At 32.7% G+C, this 21,746-nt stretch overlaps 1 protein-coding gene across 7 annotated transcripts in view; it reads right to left on the bottom strand.

Annotated features, from left to right (window-relative positions):
* Rapgef6 (Rap guanine nucleotide exchange factor 6) overlaps nucleotides 1-21,746 on the bottom strand; it is a 214,685-nt gene that overhangs the window by 132,950 nt on the left and 59,989 nt on the right. For all 7 annotated transcript variants that reach the window (XM_076856438.2, XM_076856440.2, XM_076856436.2 and 4 more), the window contains exon 5: nucleotides 10,058-10,127. In XM_076856438.2, the coding sequence (XP_076712553.2) occupies nucleotides 10,058-10,127 (70 nt within the window). The remainder of the gene's footprint in view (nucleotides 1-10,057; nucleotides 10,128-21,746) is intronic.

Here is a 21,746-nt window from a genome sequence, read left to right on the forward strand (position 1 = left end):
ATATACATTTTTTGGTAAGTACTTAAACAAAAAGTCTACTATAGTCTAATAAGTTTTATTTATTTATTTAGGGAATGACTAAAAACCATATATTATAGGGTAGGACTTAACAAACCGAAACATCAAAGGAAGCAAAAATGAGACAAGGCAGAAGAGTGCAATATAAATTAACAAAAATGGGAAAGACAAGGATGCAAAAAACAGTGAGCATGTGCTGAAGATACAAGGGAAGAGGATCTGGTGAAATTTCAATCTCAAGACTAGTGTCTAGGTAAAGAAGTAATGGAATAGATTTCTAAACCCCACTACATGGTTCTGCTTCCTTAGCTTCTATTTCATCATCCTTGACCAACTGTAACTGTAACTGGTCATTTAACCTTCAATATCATCACTCAGTAGGTAGCTGACTCATTTTCATATTAGTCTCCTCTTTTTTCAAGGTGCTGCCACTCTGCTCTTCATTTCCCTTTCTTGGCTGTGCCTTTTCAAAAAAAATTCTAAGCTTTCTAGTAGAGAATCTATTTTTTAAAATCTGGATCTGTTCCTTCTTAATGGATTGAAGATCATCTCTTTTTAACTTTCCAGACTTGGAAAGTCATCCTGTTGTCCTAATCCTGTTGAAAGTCATAGTCCAAATCAAGAGAGGAGACTGTATAACTCTGCCATCAAATGATGTCACACTGCTTTTTCCTGGCTCACTTTAAGCTCTTCAGCCAGTTCAGCATCTAGAACTGGCTAGTAATCCTTCCACCATTCTCTTACACTACAACTGCCTAGGTATCTCTCATTAACAAACTAAAAGGAGGAAATGCTCTCAAAAAAACAACCCACAATTTTGCTATACTTTGAGAAGACCACTTCTCTATCAACCTTATTGATCGTAAGAGTTAATATCCCCCAAAGAATACGTGTTTTTCTGCAATTTCCTTGCTTTCTGACATTTTCCTCCTTGCTAAAATACATAATATAGAACGTTCTTGCCACTGGTTTTAATATTGGTGAGTCTTCTATACACATTACCAAACTCTATAGAAATGATCATCTGATTTTCTAGTTATACTGAAGAAGTAAATCTTATTGATTTTCCAACCTTGTAACTCTTGAGAAAAAGTTCAAATTAGTTATGGTGTCTTATCCTATCCTGGGATGATTCCTTATTAATTTTTAAAATTTATTTTTGATTCACGATAACCTTACTAACTTCTACTCTCACAGAAAACACTGTCTTTGTAATAGAGCTTTTGTATAAAGCCCTGGTTGGGCTCATAAAGAGGTTAATTATTCAAGTTTTTCTATTTAGTTTTATATATTATTTCTTCTTATGTTTCGAAAATTCATCAGTGATGCTATATACGTTTAAATTTTTAGATGGAAATGTATATAATCAGATTCACTTTCTTTTGTAGATAATGGTATATGCATTTTCTCCTATTTGTGTGGGCTAGTTTGGGTAAATTGTGTTTAAATTTTAAGGAACTGGACTATCTTGAACTTTAAAACTAGTTGGTTTAAGTTTTTCATAATACCCTTTTCTCAAAAAAACATGTTTGTTGGATCCATGGTAGTATATACAACCTTTCTCATTTCTGTTATTTCTTATGTGACTTTTTTGTTCCTTTTATGTTTGACAAGGAATTATCAATTTTATTAATTTTCTCTAAAAACCAACTTCTGCTGCTTTTGTTGTTCTGAAATGCTTTTATTAGTGCGTTTTTAGTAAAACTTAATAGGGTGTTCATTTTGACATAATCATACTTGCTTAAAATTTAATTTACTCCATTTCAGTTCCCAGTGCCTTGTCTTTTCCTCCCTTCCCCCTCCCTCCTTCTTTTATTCTCCCTTTCTCTACTCTACTGGTTTACCTTCTATTTATTTATTTTAAATCAGTACATTATAAACAATAAAGGTGAAACTCACTGTGGTACATTTATACATGTACACAGAATAATTTTGTCAAATTAATTCTGCATTTCCTCCCCTTTCTTCCCTCCCCTTCAAACATCTTCTTCTACCTTACTGATCTTTCCCTATTTTCTGGGATCTGTCCCCACCTTTTCCCCCACTTACTTTTCCCCCACTTACTTTGACTTAGCTCCCACATGTGAAAGAAAATATTCAAATCTTGACTTTCTGAGTCTGGCTTATTTCACTCAGCATCTTCTCTCTCCAGTTCCATCCATTTACTTACAAATGTCATCATTACATTCTTCTTTGTGATGGAGTAAAACCCAACTGTGCACATATACCACGTTTTCTTTATCCATTTGTTGACGGGCACCTGGGCTGGTTCCATGACTTGGTTTTTATGAACTGCACTGCTATAAACACCAATGTGCCTGTATCACTACAGTGTGCTGATTTTAGTGGTTTTAGATAAATACCGAGGAGAGGGATGGCCCAGTCATATGGTGGTTCTATTCCTGTTCTTTTGAAGAATTTCCATACTGCTTTCCAAAGTATGAGGGTGCCTTCCCCCCACATCCTCACCAGCATTTGTTATTATCTGTGTTCTTGATGATTGCCATTTTAACAGGATTGAGATGGAATCTCAATGTAGTTTTGATTTTCATTTCCCTGATGGTCAGGTCAGGGGTATTGAACATTTTTTCATGTATTTGTTAGCCATGTGCATTTCCTATTCCAAGAAACTGTTTAGTTCTTTTGCCCATTTATTTATTGGTTTGCTTGCTGTTAAGCTTTTTGAGTTCATTTTATATATATATATATATTATGGCTATTAATATTCTGTCAGAGGAATAGCTGGCAAAGATTTTTGCCCATTCACTATGCTCTCTCTTCATATTCTTCATGTTTCCTTTGCGATGAATAATCTTTTTAATTGATAGGATCTCACTAGTTTATTCTTGATTTTATTTCTTGAGCTTTAGAGGCCTTGTTAAGGAAATCAGTTTCTGTACCACTGTGTTGGAGTGCTGACTCTATGTTATCCTCTTTGTTTCAAGTTTGTTTTTATGACACTGATTTTAAAGTTTTATATTTATATTTATTATTTGTTGGCTTCCCATTTCTATGTGTATGCTGCTCTTTAATTTACTGAAATGAATATTTAACTCATGGAAGGCATTTCATCTTAAAGCACTAAGGCATTGATACACAGCAATAAATGTTTAAGCTTAATTCCACACATTTTGGAAGTCCTCTTCATTGTGATAAAATATTTTCCCAGCGATTCTTCTTTCACAAGGGATATAAAGTATACTTTTGAAATAAACTATACTTTCAAAAATTGTATTTTGTTCTAGTTGTGTTTTATAATTTTTTTAAAACTAGATTTCATGATGGTAAAACTTAAACCGAAAAATTTTAAATACTGAAATTTTGGGGGACTTGCTTATGTCTTACCATATGGTCAATTTAAAATATTCCATGAGTATTTGAAAAGTATTCTATTGTTGACAAGGCAGTATTCCCTATGGGTCTATTAAGTAAAATGTAAATGATCAGGGGTTCAAACTTTAGTGTCTTTTATTCTGATGCTTGTTTTCTTAGTTGCTTTCAGATGTACACTAAAATCTCCCACTGTAATTGCAGGTTTGACTAGTCTGCACTTTACTAATGACAATTTTTGCTTTATATGTGTTTTATTTTACATTTATTTATTTGTTTATTTGCAGTGACGGGGATGGAAACCAGGGTCTCCATACTAGGCCACAACTGAACTATAGCCCCAGCCAAACTTTTTTTCCTAGCAGTAATGGAGATCAAACCCATGTCCTTCTAAGTAGTAAGAACTCTACTACTGAGATATGTTCCTGGATTTTTTGTTTCTTTTGAGAGGATCTTGTGAAGTTACCCAGGTAGCCTTGAATTTGTGATCTTCCTGCTTAAGTAGCTGGGATACAGGCATGTGCCACCACTCCTACCTCCCTCTAATAATTGTAAACTATGTATTCCTTTAGATTGACACACAGCCTTGACTTTAAGTTCATTAGGTCTAGTCTTAATTATTATTCTCTACTTCACTTATTTCTGGTTTTATTTTTATTATTTCATGTGTTTTATTTTGGCTTACTTGACTTTTCTTTTTATGTTCAAAATTTTGGGAGTGTGACATTTATTTCTTATATTTATAATTGGTAAAGTGTTTATTAATTTTTCTCTGACCATTTTAGATGTATTTCATACATTTTTGATATATGGCACATTTTCACTGTAATCACTTTGCAAAGTTCTAGACAGTTTTTAGAATTTCTACATAAAATGCACTTTTTATAATTATTATTATTTAGTTTCACACTTTTTTTGTGCTTGCACTTTTTTTCCTTCAATTATTTAATTTATTTTTTATTAGCTACACATGACATTACAATGATCTTGGCAATTCATACATTTGAATCATTGTATAGTAATTATTAATACTATTTAGTAATAATTTTGACATTCATTACATGCAATTAGAAAATGTTTTCAATATATTTACTTAAAGGAAATTACCTATTCTTCAGTGTATGAAATAATATATGACCAATTTTCATAGATGTGCTACATACACTCGAGAATGTATATTACCCTGTAAAATTCAACATACATTAAGATTCATTTTATTGTTAATGTTGTTTAGGACTTTAGTAATTTTTGTCTACTTGATTTAACTTATACTAAGAACAGAAGATTAAATTCTTTTAGTAGTTTATATTTCACTGAATCTCCTGTAGATTTTTACAGAGAAGGGTTCTTTGTAATTAAGTGCACAGATATTCGTGTGTATCTTCTTATAAACGATGACTTTTAGTATTAAAAATATCATTCTATGCCATAGTTAAAATGCTTTTAGCTAAATTCTACATTTTATGCTATAAAATTACTACACCTGTTCTCTCTGATTCTTACCTGTTTAGTATACCACTAACCACTGCTTTACTGTAGCCTTCTCAAATCATTAAAGTGTCTATTGTAAACAATACATAACTGGGTTCTCTGTTGTGACTCAAATTGACAATCTCTTTTTTAACAAAAAGTAGATGAACCCCATTCACATTACTATTATAACTAATATTTTGGATCTCAACCTTGTAATAACATTTTATAATCATGTGTATTTGCAATATTTATCACATTATGAGATATGTAATCTTTGTTGACTAAAATTTTTTTTGATATTTAGGAACACATTTATTTTCATTCTAGTGCTTACCTTTGTTGGCTTAATAGTTAAATTGATAAACAAATGTCCTATCTTCTTTGTCCTGTTTTCTTTTTTCTCACACAACTTTTAAATTGATATATATAAATTCACACCTCAAAAAAGGCACAATTCACTGGCTTTTGATATAGTCACAAAGTTGTACAACGATCACTACTATTTAGTTCCAGAATATTTTCATCACCTTAAAGAAACCCTATATCCATATCCATCTGTATCCATTTCCCTCTTCACAGACCCAAGTAACCACTTATCATTTATCTTTACGAATTTCTTTATTCTGTATATTTCTTATAAACAGAATCAAATAACAGGTAGCCTTTTGTGTTTAGCTTTTTTCAGTTAACATTTTTGAGTTTCATCCAATTGCACCAGGTACCAGTACTTCACTTTCCCACCTCCCATTGCTGGGGATCAAACCCAGGGCTTTGATCATGCTATGTAAGCATGCTACCATTGAGTTACAAGCCTCAGCCCCACTTCGTTCTTTTTTTTTTTTTTGGTGGGGGGCAGGTGGGGATTGAACTCAGGGGCACTCAACCACTGAGCGCCACTGAGCCCCATCCCCAGATCTATTTTCTATTTTATTTAAAGACAGGTTTTTAAAGAATTGCTTAGGACTTTGCTTTTTCTGAAGTTGGCTTTGAACTCTCGATCCTCTTGCCTCAGCCTCCCGGGCCGCTGGGATTATAGGCAAGTGCCACTGTGCTGGCCCTACTTCATTCTTTATGGTACAATAACATTCCTTCATATGAAGATAGAACATTTTGTTTATCAATTTAACTAGGTAATGGACATCTGGGATCATTTTTCCTGTATATTATAAATAATATACTAGTTTACAAGATTTTATATAGACAAATGTTTTTCTAGTCTCCTGGGTATACATAGAAATAAAACTAATAGATCATATGATAACTCTTTTTAACTGTTTTGAGGAAAAGTCAAACTTTTCTAATTTGGCTGTAGCATTTTACATTCCATTAATGTTATAAGGGCTCTAATTTCTCCATACCCTTGCCAATACCAGCTATTGTCTATCTGTGAAATCTTATGATTATGATTATTTTCAAGTTTGACTATTTTGAAGCATGTTATGATGTGAATGTGGTTTGTGTGTAGATTTCTTTTATCTTTCTTATAGTTCTACATCATTAGGAAATTTGACTTTGGAGGAAATTATTAGAGAAAGATAGTTAAGTGGATGGCACTGTTTCCAACTACCCAAAGGAACCTAGATTTAAAAGTTAAATTAAGATAATTAATCAATAAATACCATAAAGCAATATACTTTTTATATAATCTTGTGTTGAGGAGAGATTTTAAACATGACCCTAAATCAAAAACGCACTGAGAAAAAAAAAAAAATCCCTGAAATAGCCCCTCCCCCAAAATGACAACATAAATTTTTAAATTATTTATTTATTTATTTATTTTTGTTAATTTTATATGGTGCTGAGGATCGAACCTAGGTCCTCGCACATGCTAGGCAAGCACTCTGCCACTGAGCCACAACCCCAGCCCGACAGGATGAATTTTTGATATGAAGTTGAAGATGACAAATTTACAGTCTTTTAAAAACAATATGACTTTATAATGTGACCAATTAACATGACTAGCCTTATCATGTAATTGCTGGGATTATAAGTGTGTACTACTAGGCAATTAAAATTTCATCAATTATTGCAACATCATTTGCTATCACTCCTATGTTCCAGGATTTAAGGCAAGATGAAACATTGCATTTTTTGTTTTTTTCCCCTCATTTAGTCTAGAACTGTTTCTTAATCTTTCTCTGTATTGCATGACACTAGGATATTTAAAGAATAGGCCGAATTATAGACTTTCAATTTGATTAATCTAATATTTCCTAATGATTAATCTCAAGCAAGCACCACTAGTAGGACTATGTCACAGAGGTGACATTCTGTCCTTCTCAGTGCATTGCATCAGTTGTGGGACATCAGCTTATGCCCACATGATGGTGGTAACAATAATTGCTGTTATGATAGTATCTGCTATGTTTTCCCACCAGAAACTTGGTAATTTTTCTCTTCATAAATGATTTGTGGGGACATACTCTGAGATTGAATATATATTCTGTTTCTCAAACATTAGCTCCCCTCCCCCATCCCAACAAGTTTCAGCATTAAAGTTTTTTTTAACTTAATCATTCCTTCATACTACTTGTAAGATAGCATTATGTTAGAAAGAGTGTTCTCTTGTCCCTAACTCATTCATATTATTAGGACTTATAAAATTCTGTATATCAACTAGTACATTTGAATTCCCTAGTATACTAGATTTCACCAGTGAGAGTCCTTTCACAGAGACTCCTGTGTCCTTTTTGTGGGTTGTTATAATTCTTATAATAGTTCCTTACATTGTGGGTGGGTGAAGAAAATATATGTTGGTAATGAAGTGGTGATAAAGAGTACACATTTGTCACATCTCACTAAAATAAACATCTGCAAATGTATATTTTTGTATATGCTAATATTCTCGCTATTAGTACTTTCTATAATATTATGGCAAAACAATTCTTAAATTGCTTATTTTTAAGTAAATATATCTATTATAGAAACCAATAAGTTATCCCTTAATAAAAGGAAGTACTAAAAATGCCAGAATAAAATTTGTGTTTTTAACAGATATACGACAAAAAGAATTAAAGGCTTGATGCAGTGGTGCACACCTACAATCCCAGCAACTTGATGGCTAAGCCAGGAAGACTTCAAGTTCAAGACCAGCCTCAGCAGATTAGTGAAATCCCTCTCTCAAAATAAAAAAATTACTTTTAAAAAAGGGCCAGGGATGTAGATCAGTACTAGAGTGCCCCTGGGTCTAATCCCTAGTAATGCAAAAAAAAAAAAAAAAGAAAAAAGAAAAAGAAAAAGAAAACAACAAGCGTTTATGTAGCTATGTGTGTATGTGCATGCTCACAAGCACATTCAAGAGACATAATTTTCTAGCTTTATTTACTGAGAGCTAAAAGTAATGAGATACCTGTAGCAATAAATAGAACTGGCAGCCAGATCATGGTTTCTATATACTTTTCTCCAATAAAACAAAGGAAGTACCCTTAAAGAAAAACTAACTCAAGGTTTGGGTCAGGGAAAGTATAAGATAAGCCTGTAGTACCTTGTACACTAATTGGCTTCATGATTTTTCTCTTCTTCCTTATGTACAAAACTACAACAGTGCCCAGGCAAGGTAGTACATGCCTGCAATCCCAGCAGCTTGGCTGGCTGAGGGGTGGATCAAAAATTTAAAGCCAGTCTCAGCAACTTAGCAAGGGAGTAAACAATTCAGTGAGACCCTATCTCTAAATAAAACACAAAAGGGGGGCTAGGGATGTGGCTTAAATAATGTCAGTTCAATTCCCAGTACCAAAAAAACAAAACAAACCTAAAACAAATGAAATAACAAGAATGTGTAGCATGTATTAAAAACACAATGTACATAAGTGCTGTTCTTTTCTTATATGAAATATAAAATATATTAACCAATATATATATATAAATATATACTGCCTGAACAGTTTTCTTGCTGAGTCCCTCAATACTTTTATTTAAAAAGAGAATTCTGAGGTCTTATCAAGTAGCCCACATATTCAATGAAAAAAGTAAATATAAAACAATTATCAGTGCTTTAAACAAACCTAAATTCAAGCAATGTTCACTGAACACTTACTATGCAGGCAACTCTCTTCAATAAAGCAGTAACCCCCCTCATTTGTGATTCTGCTTTCCACAGTTTCAGTCACACACAGTCAACAAAAAAGAGGGGTGAGTATAGTATCAGGAATTTTGAGAAAGATCACATTCACTTTTACACATTGCATTGTTATAACTGTTCTATTTTATTATTTTTGGTAATCACTTACTCTAACTAATTTTTAAGTTGAACTTTCGTGTGTGTGCAAAGGAAAAGTCATGGTACATGTACAGTTTTTTTTACAGGCATCCAGTTGGGGAGGGAGGGGACATTTAGAATGTGTCTCCCAAGAAAAAGAGTAAACTACTTTTGTACTGCAAGAGATACAAACCAAAGAAAACATAATATTTGCCTATAAGAAGCTCAAAATTCCAGTTGTTTTTATAAAACCTAAATGTTTTTATAAACCTAAATTTATGGTTATGATTCATTTGGGGAAAGAGGAATCTGTTTGAAGATGTTAATCCGACTATAGTATCATGAAATGGAAAAGTGGTTAGCTCTCAACACTGATATTCATTAAAAAATCAACCTTACTTTTCAAAAGTTCAAATCAAATTGTAAGACATGATCATCAACACAAGATGCTAGTAGGACAATGCATCCATTTGAGCATATGCTATTTTCAAGTAAAGGCATCTCAGAACAAGATAAAAGGGAACTATTGCTCTTGATTCTTCTAATGAAAAAAGAAAAAGGGGAGAAGTAGAGGAGAATATGAAGTATATAAAAATGAAGTATATAAATGAAGTATTACAAAGTAAAAATATTAAGATGCAGATCACTTCTTACTTGTGTCTGCTTGTAAGACTAACTTTTCTCTAACTTCTACCCCTATATTCCAGGGTACATTACTTGGATATTCAAAGTTTCCTGACTGAATTTAATGAAAAAGAAGAAAACATTTGAAAAAAATCATAGTCTCTTTCCCCAAACCTTTAGTTTTCTGGTGGAATGGGCAAAAGAAATTAACAAATTTGGAATATGTTATATATAACTGTATCATGTTTTCCATTCTCTTAGGGATCAGAAAAAGGTGATACATACTTCTCAAGCTACTTAAAATCTCTGACAAATCATAGCAATGCAACCTCCCGAAGGGTTTAAGGCCTACTACATTTGAAGTTGAAACTAAAATATTTAAAATAAAAATTCAGCATTCTTTAAAGTTCTTACCACAATCATTTCTGAAGGCTCTAATACAAGACAATCACATCCTCTTTTTCCTCCAAACTGCTTACCAAAACTATAAAAACAGAAAAACAATTTCTTTAGCAGAGGTTATAAAATAAAGTATATCAATAAAGGAAAAAAAAGCAAACAACAACAACAACAACAACAAAAAACCCCTGAGATGTAAATGAGAAATTCTGATTCTGTTTATTAAGATTTTCTTTTAAAAAAACAAAAACAAAAGACAAGTCAACACACACAAAAAACTTTGCTCTTATTTGCCCAATATTACATGCTGCAGTGGCTCTCAACAATAACAGGTCTCAATATAGTTCTGTATGAAAAATTTAAATACCTGCCTTTAATTATTCACTATAATCACTTATAGGCAATACTGGCCTAATCTCAATTTTAAACATCTGTCAACACATGCTAAATGAAAAGGAAAGCATAGCTAATAAGGAGTATATAATTCTGTAATGTCTTATAAAAATATTGCATTATTAAAAACTTTTAAAAAACACTAAAATCCACATATGTAACAAAATGTTGCTAAACACAAAGATAAATTATTAAAAAAAAAGAATTATAGCCACAATACAAGAAGAGGAGCCTATCTTGATAATCTCAGCAGACATAGGAGTTTTGGGAGTGTGGGTGATAAGAGAAAGATGCTTTGAATTTGTGAGAATGAGTACCAGAAAAAAGGGAGTAGGTAAGGGAGAAAAGAAAATGAGGGAAAGGAAGGAACAGGGAAGGAGAGTAACAGAGAAAATAAACACAGGAGTTTGTGAAGAAGGTAGATCTCTTCAGAAAGGTCCCTTGAATCTTCCGTAACTTTTGCATTGTGAATATGTGAGAATAAACGTTAACAGCCAAAGTGGACAGACCATATAACACACGGGGCATATTAGTTCTACAACAGAGGAATGTGGGATTTACTAAAATTTTAAAAGGCTCAAAATAATGAAATGAATTATAATTAGCTAAACCATATGCTAAAACAAAACCCAATACTACCTAAAAAAAATTAACAAAAACTGGAAATCAATGACACAAAAAGTCACAGTAACCAATACTCATAAAAAGGGGAGGGAGGGCAAGGAATAAGAAACTATAGTCCAATAACTAACAGAAAAACCACTCAATAAAAACAGACCCAGAAACTATCAATAGATACGGACATTAAAACAGCTATTTTTAAGTATGCTCAATATATTCAAGAAAGTAGAGATAGATATGAGAAACAGAAGATATAAAAAGATTTACTAGAATATTCTACACATCACATGTGCAGACATATAAGATCTGCCTATCTTATTATTTTAGCAGTGTTAAAATTGGTGAGCAGCTTCAGTCAGTGTCAACATGATCTACCCATTATAGAATTTCCTCTTAATTTTTCAACAGTTTTAGCATTCATTTTTGATTAGTGTCTACACAGAAAGTGTTAGGCCACTGAAATAGCTTTATATTATTCTATCATTCTTACTGAATTTATCAAATGGTATACAGATAAAAAGAAAAACTCTCCCTTACTCACTACTTGAGCTTCAGTACTGTAATTTACACATGAGAGGCAGAATAAAACCTTCAGACGGTATGACTGTATATAAAATCAGAGTTTCACAAGGTACCAGAAATAAAGAGAATTTAGCAAGGAAGGATAGAGCTCAATGTCCCCAAAACAATCATTTTATTATAAATTATCAACAAACAAATAATAATCTCTTAAATTCCACTAGACAATTCCTAAAAGATGAATTATCAAAATGCATTCACAATCTCCACAAAACAATAAACTAAACTAAAAAGCAAGACACACAAAGGAAAAAAACTTCAGAGTTGCAAAAATTCTCAATAAAATTCTTGAGATGGGGTTGTGGCTCAGGGGTAGAGCGCTCGCCAACTGTGAGGTGCTGGGTTTGATCCTTAGCACCACACAAAAAAAATATATATAAAATAAAGGTATTTTGTCCAACTACAACTATAAAATATTAATTTTTTTTGGCAAATTGCATATAAAAACATATTAAAAATATAATGCACCACGGTCAAGTGGTATTCATCTCAGGGATGCAACGTTGGTTCAACATATGGAAATCAATAAACATAATTCATCACATCAATAGACTTAATATGATCATCTCAATAGATGCAGAAAAAGCATTTTACAAAATACACCACTCCTTCATATTCAAAATATTAGAAAAACTAGGAATAGTAGGAATATACTTCAACATTTATCAAAACTATATATGCTAAATCTAAAGCCAACATCATTCTAAAGAAAGAAAAATTGGAAGCATTCCCTTGAAAGAGTGAAACAAGTCAAGGATGCCCTCTTTCACTACTTCTATTCAACATCATCCTTGAAACACTAGCCATAGCAATTAGAAGAAAGAATAAAGGGATACAAATAGGAAAAGGAAAAACTCAAACTACCACCATTTGGTAGTAGTACCATAATGATATGACTATATATTTAGAAGATCCAAAACATTCCACCAGAAAAAAATAGCAGGATATAAAATCAACACCCATAAATCAATTGTGTTCCTATATTATCAGTGATGAATCTACTGAAGGAGAAATTAGGAAAACTACTCTACTCACAGTAGTCTCAATAAAATAAATACTTGGGAATCAATCTAACAAAAGAGATGAAAGACCTCTACAATGTAAACTACAGAACACCAAAGAAAGAAATTAAACAAGGCCTCAGGAGATGAAAAGATGCTCTTAGATAGGCAGAATTAATGTTGTCAAAATATTAATACTGTCAAAATGGCCTTACTACCAAAAGCATTATATAGATTTAATACAATTCCTATTAAAATCCAAATGACATTCTTCATAGAACTAGACAAAGCAATCATAAAATTAATTTGGAAAAATAGGAGACCCAAAATAGCCAAAGCGATCATTGGCAAGAAGAGTAAAGCAGAAGGCTACACAATAACAGATCTTAAACTATACTACAGAGCAATAGTAACAAAAACAGCATGGTATTGGCACCAAAACAGACACGTAGACTAATGGTATAGAATAGAAGTCACAGAGACAAACCTACATAAATATAGTTATCTCATACTACACAAAGGTGCCAAAAATATTCACTGGAGAAAAAATCTCTACAGCAAATGGTGCTGAGAAAACTGGAAATCCATATGAAGCAAAATGAAATTAAAGCCCTACCTTTCACCCTGCAGAAAACCCAACTCAAAGTGGGTCAAGGACCTAGGAATTAGACCAGAGACCCTGTGCCTAATATAGGAATAAGTATGCACAAATCTTCATCATGTCAGCCCTGGATGGGACTTCCTTAACATGACTCCTAAAGCGCAAGAAGTAAAATCAAGAATCAATAAATGGAATGGATTCAAATTAAAACACTTCTCAGCAAATAAAACTATAAATAAAGTGAAGAGAGAGCCTACAGAATAGGAGAAAATCTTTACCACACGTACCTCAGACAGAGCACTAATCTCCAAGATGTACTTAACACCAAAAAATAATCCAATCGATAAATGGGCTAACAGAAACTTTTCAGAGGATGAAATACAATCAATCAACAAATGGATGCAAAAAAAAAAAAAATGTTCAACACCTTTAGCAATTAGAGAAATGTAAATCAAAACTAAGATTTCACTACACTCCAGTGAGAATGGCAATTATCAAGAATTCAATCAACAATAAATGTTGGCGAGGCTGTGGGGAAAAGGTACACTCATACATTGTTGGTAGGGCTGCAAATTGGTGCAACTGTTATGGAAAGCAGTATGGAGATTCCTCAGAAAACTTGGAATGGAACCATCATTTGACCTAGTTATCCCACTCCCTGGTTTATAGTCAAAGTACTTAAAATCAGCATACTATAGTGTTTGGCCACATCAATGTTTATAGCAGCTCACCTAGGTGCCCATCAAGAGATAAATGGATAAAGAAAATGTGGTATATATACACAATGGAATATCACTCAGCCTTGAAGAAGAATGAAATGATGACAATTGCCAGTAAATGGATGAAACTGGAGACTATCATGCTAAAGGAAATAAACCAAAGGCCAAATGTATTCTCTGATACGTGGATACTAATTCATAAGAAGGGATAGGGGCTAGGGAAGAACAGAAATACTTTGGATTAGGTAGAGGGCAGCGAAGGGAGGGGAGGGGCTATAGGAGTAGGAGGGATAGTGGAATCAATTAGACATTATTTCCCTATGTGTATACATGACTACATGACTGGTGTGATTCTACATCATATACAACAAAAAGAATGAGAAGTAATACTCCATTTATGTATGTGTTAAAATACATTCTATTGTCTTGTATAACTAATTAGGAAAAAAAAACATATAAAACATTGCCCAAAGAAATTAAAGAAAATCCAAAGTAAAAATAAATGTAAGTTGCTTCTGGATTGAAGAACTTGCTATTATTAACATGGCACTTCTCTATAAATTGATCTACAGATTCAAGGCAATGATAATAACAAATCCCAGAAAGACTGGTGTAATGATCTAAAACCTACAAGGAAATATAAAGAATCTAAAAGAGCTAAAATGATTTGGAAACTAAAAAGTCAGAATACTATTTATCAAATTTCAAAATAAGATAAAGCAGGGATGGTAGTACACACCTAAAATCCCAGTGACTCTTGAGAGTGCAATAGAAAGACTGTAATTAAGATTCCTGTCTCAAAAAATAAAAGGCTTGGGCATGTAGCTCAGGGGTTCAATTTTTAGTACCAAAAGTAAAAAATAAACAATAATCAAGATGATGTGGGGGGCTGAGGATGTGGCTCAAGCGGTAACGCACTTGCCTGGCATGTGTGGGGCACTGGGTTCGATCCTCAACACCACATAAAAATAAAGATGTTGTGTCCGCCAAGAACTAAAAAATGACTATTAAAAAAATTCTCTCTCTTTAAAAAAAAAACGATGAAGTGGTATTGGTTCAACAAGTAAATCAATGATAAGGAGAAAAAAGGGAGAAATACAGACACGTATGATTTTTTTTTGGGGTGGGGGAGGGAGACAAAAGTGGCAAGGAAATAAAATAAAGACAATCTTTTCTATAAATAATGCTAGAATAACCAGGTATCAATAATGGAAGGGGGGGTTGTCTTAATTAACAACATAAGCAAAAAATGATTAGAAACAAGTATACATAAAAAGATTAAAACTATAAAAATTTTCCATGTGATACATTTTTTAGATATGCCTTATTTCTATGTCTAGAATTTTATCTTGAATGTTTTTGGATTTTGTCAACTCTTTTGTTTCTTTAAATGACTCAGTGTTTTTGAATTTTACTAATACTACATATTGTACTAATTGATTTACAGATGAACAACCAATTTTGTATTCCTGGGATAATCTCAACATGGTTAAAGAATACACTTTAGCATATTCCTGGATTCAGATTGCTATTATTTTGTTTGCAAACTCTGTATGTTTTTTTGTTTTTTTTTTTTTTTGAGGATAGGATCTGGAATTTTCCTTTCCATTTCTTTGTCTGGCTTTGGTAGCAATACTATAAGTCTCATAGAAATGAGCTGAAAGCATTCTCCTTCCCTATTTTCCAAGAGGGTTTGTATAGGATATGTAAGAATGCTTCCTTAAGTTTCAAAACATTCAGAAATCAAGTTGTCTGGACTCAGGATTCTCTTTGTATTCTAACTTATTATTTATTTTTGAGACTATTTTGGTAATGTATGTCTTTGCAAGACTTGCCCAGGGGCTGGGGATATATCTCAGTTGGTAGAGTGCTTGCCTTGCATGCATAAGGCCCTGGGTTCAATCCCCAGCAACACACAAATACACACACACACACACACACACACACACACACACGGATTTGCCCAAACTGTTGATATAAAATTCATAAAATTTCCTTCTCATTTCTGTGGGATAGGAACATCTCTTTCATAGCCGATTTTCATAATTTTGGCTTCCTTTTATTTCATGGTCAGTCTAACTCAAGATTTATCAGTTTAGTTGACCTTTTCAAAGAATTAACTTTTTATTTCACAGATTTTTTTCACTATTATTTTTCTGGTTTCCTTTCACTGATTTTTTCAATAATATCTTTGTTCTGCCTGATTCTGAGTTTCCTTTTTCTTTTCATTTTTAGATGGAAACATAAGATGACTGAATTGAGATGACTGTACTGTTTCTCCTCAAAGTACTCTTTTAGATACATCCCATGATTTTTGATGTATGTTCATTTTCATTCAGTTCACACTATTTACTAACTTCTATTGTGAAGTTTTCCCTGATCTCTGAGTAATTTACAAATATGCTATTTCAAATCAGGTATTGATTTATAACTGAATTACACTGTGGTCAATTGCAAAAAATTATTTTATTATTCTTTTAAATTTATTAAGATTTGTGTTAAATCCTAGAATATGCCTTACCATGAGGAATGACCCGTGAGTCTTGAAAAACATCTTATATGTTCTAGATCAAAGAGGCTGACACAATACCCTGCAAGTTGCCCTTTATTTATTTTCAGTCTAGTATTCTATTACGAGGAGTAACCTCCAGTTATAATAGTTAAACTGGAACCGAATTTTAATTTTGCCATTTTCCACTTTAATATGTGGGGCTCTATTTATTATACAACATACAATACAAGTGGTATTTGCTCCTTATATTGATCATTTTAACACTATAAAATTTGTTAGCCTCTTAAAATATTTCCTATTTTAAAGTCTATTTTGACTAGTACTGACACTGTATTCAAGATCTCTATGAATATCATTAGTCTGGTGCATACCTTCTTCCATTCTCTTACTTTCACTTTATTTATGTTAGAAGCTAAAGTACATATACCTCGAACATGGATTTGGTTGGAATATTGAGACTAATAAAATTACTGACATCTCTGGATTATGCGTGCCATTTTTCTAACTGCTTTTTAAGCACTCCACCCTTTTGGTTTCTTCTGTTCTTCCTTTACTATCATCAGTTATAAGAAAGATGCATTTTTGTTCAGTGTATCATTTAAATCCACTGGTTCCTGTTTCTAGAATGTTTGGGATTGAATCTAGGGCCTTGTGCATGGGAGACAAGATTCCCAGTCCCCTTTTTTGGTTTAATGTAATTTTTTTCTTATTGGGTAATATAGGATGGCAATAATGCACTAGGTGAAGCTGTATATTACTTCCATCCAAAACCATACTGAAGAGCCTAACCAGTGCAATGTCAAAAAATAATGAAAACATAAGACACAGAGACCGAAAAGAAAGAACTAAAACTGTCTTTATCATAGGAGACGATGCTCTAAATTCTAAGAAACCCTCAAACAAAGGTTTAGGTTTAACAAAGATCATAATAAGGCCACAGAATACCAAGTCAATATAAAAAATGAATCATATTTCTATATACTAGCAATAAATAAATGAAAATATAATTAAGAAAATAATTCCATACTTTCATTGAGAAGAATAAAATATCTGAAAATAATTCATCAAAAATATAAGATATACACACTGAAAAATACAAAACATTGCTATGGTAAAATAAAACACCTAAATATATGTAGAAGTAATCTTTGCTAATAGGTTGGAAGATACACTATTGTTAAGACTGCAATTCTCCCCAAACCTGTAGATTTCAAATAATTTCTTATCAATACCAACTGATTTACTGTACAAATTGACAAGCAAATCTTTACATTTATGTGGGAATATAAAGATTCTAAAATGACCAAAACCATCATAAAAATAAGCAAAGTTTTAAGACATACTAATATTTGAAAACCTATAATAAAGCCAAAATAAGGAAGAGAGCTGACACTAGTAGGAACATACAAAAATAGTTCAATGAGGGCTGGGGCTGTGGCTCATTGGTAGCACACTCCTCTGCATGTGTGGGGCACTGGGTTCAATCTTCAGCACCACATAAAAACAAATAAATAAAGATATTGTGTCCATCTACAACTAAAAAAAAATTTAAAAATAGTTTAATTAAAAGACTAATTAAAGCAAACAAACAAACCACAAACACAAACCCTCAAATTTAACGAACTGATTTTCAATGAAGTTACCAAGCCAATTCAGTGGAGAAAATACAGCCATTTCAATAAATGGTGCTGGCTGAACTGTAAAAACAATGATGTGAAAAATGAAAAATTCATAACAAAACCAAAAATTAACTCACAATGAATCATTAGCCAAAATATAAAAGTAAATTAAAAGAAAATTTAGAGAAAGTCATAAGGTAAAATAATTGTGAGTCTGATTAAAATCATCATACTATAGTAACACATCCACATCAATGTTTACAATAGCTCAATTCATCTAAACTGTAAAACCAAACTAGAAACTCTTCAACAGATGAGTGGATAAAGAAACTGTGGTATATATACACAAAGAAATATTACTCATCATTAAAGAGAATAAAATTATGGCATCTGAAGGTAAATGGATGGAGTTGAAGAATATCATGCTAAGCAAAGTAAGCCAATCCCCTCTCAAAACAAAGGCTGGATATTCTCTCTGATAAGGCAGTGCTGATCCATGGGGGATGGGGGGTAGGGAATGGGGAAAATGGAGGAACTTTTGATTGGATAAAGGGGTGGGAGGAAGGGGCATGGGGGCAGGAAAGATGGTGAAATGAGATGAGACATCATTACCCTAGGTACATGTATGACTACACATATTGTGTGACACTACATTGTGTATAACCAGAGAAATAAAAAGCTATGCTGCAATTGTGTACAGTGAATCAAAATGCATTCTGCTGTCGTATATACCTAATTAAAATAAATAAATTTAAAAGATAGATTTCTTAAGATAGAATGCCCAAAACTCAAACCTCAAAAGAAGACAATTTTAATAAACCAGACTACACAAAATTCAGAACTTTTATACTTTAAAAGGCACTATTAATTCTTTCACCCATTTATTGTCTGGTTTGTTTTTTAAGTGTAAAATATTTTAAGTTCTTTATTCTGGATACTAAGCCCCTATGTAGGCAAAAGAGACATTTTTATACATAAAAATAGACGGCCTAAGAAATACATGAAAAAAAATGTTCAACACCCCTGACCATCAGGGAAATGAAAATCAAAACTACATTGAGATTCCATCTCAATCTTGTTAAAACGGCATCATCAAGAACACAAATAATACCAAATGCTGGTGAGGATGTGGGGGCGGGGGGAAGGCACCTTCATACTTTGGAAAGCAGTATAGAGATTCTTCAAAAGAACAGGAATAGAACCACCATATGACTGGGCCATCCCTCTCCTCGGTATTTATCTAAAACCACTAAAATCAGCACACTGTAGTGATACAGGCACATTGGTGTTTATAGCAGTGCAGTTCATAAGAACCAACTCATGGAACCAGCCCAGGTGCCCGTCAACAAATGGTTAAAGAAAATGTGGTATATGTGTACAGTTGGGTTTTACTCCATCATAAAGATGAATGTAATGATGACATTTGTGAGTAAATGGATGGAACTGGAGAAGATGCTGAGTGAAATAAGCCAGACTCAGAAAGTCAAGATTTGAATATTTTCTTTCACATGTGGGAGCCAACTCAAAGTAAGTGGGGGAAGAGGTGGGGACAGATCCCAGAAAATAGGGAAAGATCAGTAAGGTAGAAGAAGATGTTTGATGGGGAGGGAAGAAAGGGAAGGAAATGCAGAATTAATTTGACAAAATTATTCTATGTACATGTATAAATGTACCACAGTGAGTTTTGCCTTTGTCTATAGAATACCAATTAAAAAAAAAAAACAATATAAGGAAATCGTTAGAGTATAAGAAGAGGTAACAGAAGGAATTGGGGGGGACGGAGACGAGGCACGGAATCTGGGAGCAAATTAAATTCTATGCAAGTATGATTATGTCAAAATGAACCCCAATGTTAGGTACTAATTATAGTGTACTAACAACAATATTGTTAAAAGGCACTATTAAAACGACAAACCACAGACTGACAGAAAATAGAGGCAAGTCAAGTATATGATTAAGAACTTGTATTTAAACGTGAATTTTTACAACTAGATAATAAGAAGATAACACAATTTAAAAAATGAAAAAAAAAATAGACATTTCACACCAAAGAAGATGCAGGAATGGCTAAGGAAGCATGAAGCAATCATCAACATCAGCAATCATTAATGAAATGCTATTACAATAACAGTATGATATTGTTAAGTACACACTGTATTGGCAATAACAGAAATCAAAAGGACTGTCAATAACAATGGAGAGCATATGGAGAAATAAAAACTATCCATGTTGCTGGTTAAAATACAAAATGATAGTTATTTTTTCAACAATTAGGCATTTCCTAAAAAGTTAAACATGTACTTATAACATGGAAATTCCATTTCTGGGTATCTATTAAAAAAAAATGTCCTATCAAAATAGACTTGCAAGCCACTTGTTATTTATGAGAGTGTCCATATGAAAACAATCAAAGTTTTCAAATATTCCAAAATTTTAATCTTCTCAATAGGCAAAATATGGTATATATGTAGAATAAAATATAATTTGCCAGTATTTCAAAAACAATGGACATTCTAAAAATGGTATGTGCTAGAACACAGATGAACATAAAAATATTATGTAAAGTGAAAAAAAAGAGATGCAAAAACCATGCAACACATTGATTTATTTATACAAATTAGTAGGAAATGTAAACTGTTCTATACACTAGAAAGCAGACAGTGGCTGCCGGATGCTGGTGTAGGAAAGTATAGATTAAAAGGGGAAACTAGATAAAGAACATCTGTGCAAAATGTAGAGCTAATATTACGCTGGGTGAAAAACTGAATAACTCCACCTCTCTATCCCTTAAGCTCCTTCTTTTGATCGAGAACAAATAAAGAACACTTGCTCTCAATATATCTCTTCAATATTGGACTGTATTGTCTTCCTGGTAAAACAAAGCAGGAAAAAAAAAAGATTTTCAATTAGGAAAAATGGCAAAACTGCCTATTTACACATGACAAGATCATTTAAGTACAAAATCCTGAAGACTCTATGAAGCAGCAATTAGAATAAGTGATTTTAATAAGCTTATCGGATATAAGATCAACACATGCAGCACGTTTATGTTGAAACTACTGTTGAGGGAAGTTAAAGAAGATCAAATAAATAATAAACCCTGTAAATGGTTCAAAAGATTCATCTATGAATCTTTTAACAGATTTATAGATTCAGTGCATTCTCAATCAAAGCCTCTGCATTTTAAAAAAATAAATAAATAAACTGGTGCCAAAATTCATTTGGAACTGCCAAGAATCTATAATAACCAAAACAATCTGGAGAAAGTTGGAGGGTCTGGTTTTGTAATTTATTATAAAGCTATAATAAGTAATAGGACAATGTGTAAACGGTGCAAAGATACAAAACAGCCAGGCATAGTGGTGCACACTTGTAGTTCCAGTATTCAGTAGGCTGAGATGGAAGGATCACTTGAGCCCTGGAGTTCTAGATCAGACAACACAGTGAGATTCTGTGTCAAAAGCAAGAACTAAACGTCAAGAAAGCAAATCAATGAAATGAAATATAAAATCAGAAAGTGGACCCACAGATATCAATTAAGATTCAATAAATATTCAAAGGCAATCCAGAGGAAAAAGGATATTTTCATCAACAAAATGTTACTGGAACAATACATATAGCATACATATAAATATAAAATTTAGACCCAAACCTCATGT

The sequence above is a fragment of the Callospermophilus lateralis genome, chromosome 5 (assembly GCF_048772815.1).
Source record: "Callospermophilus lateralis isolate mCalLat2 chromosome 5, mCalLat2.hap1, whole genome shotgun sequence".
In the NCBI taxonomy this organism is placed as follows: Eukaryota; Metazoa; Chordata; class Mammalia; order Rodentia; family Sciuridae; genus Callospermophilus; species Callospermophilus lateralis.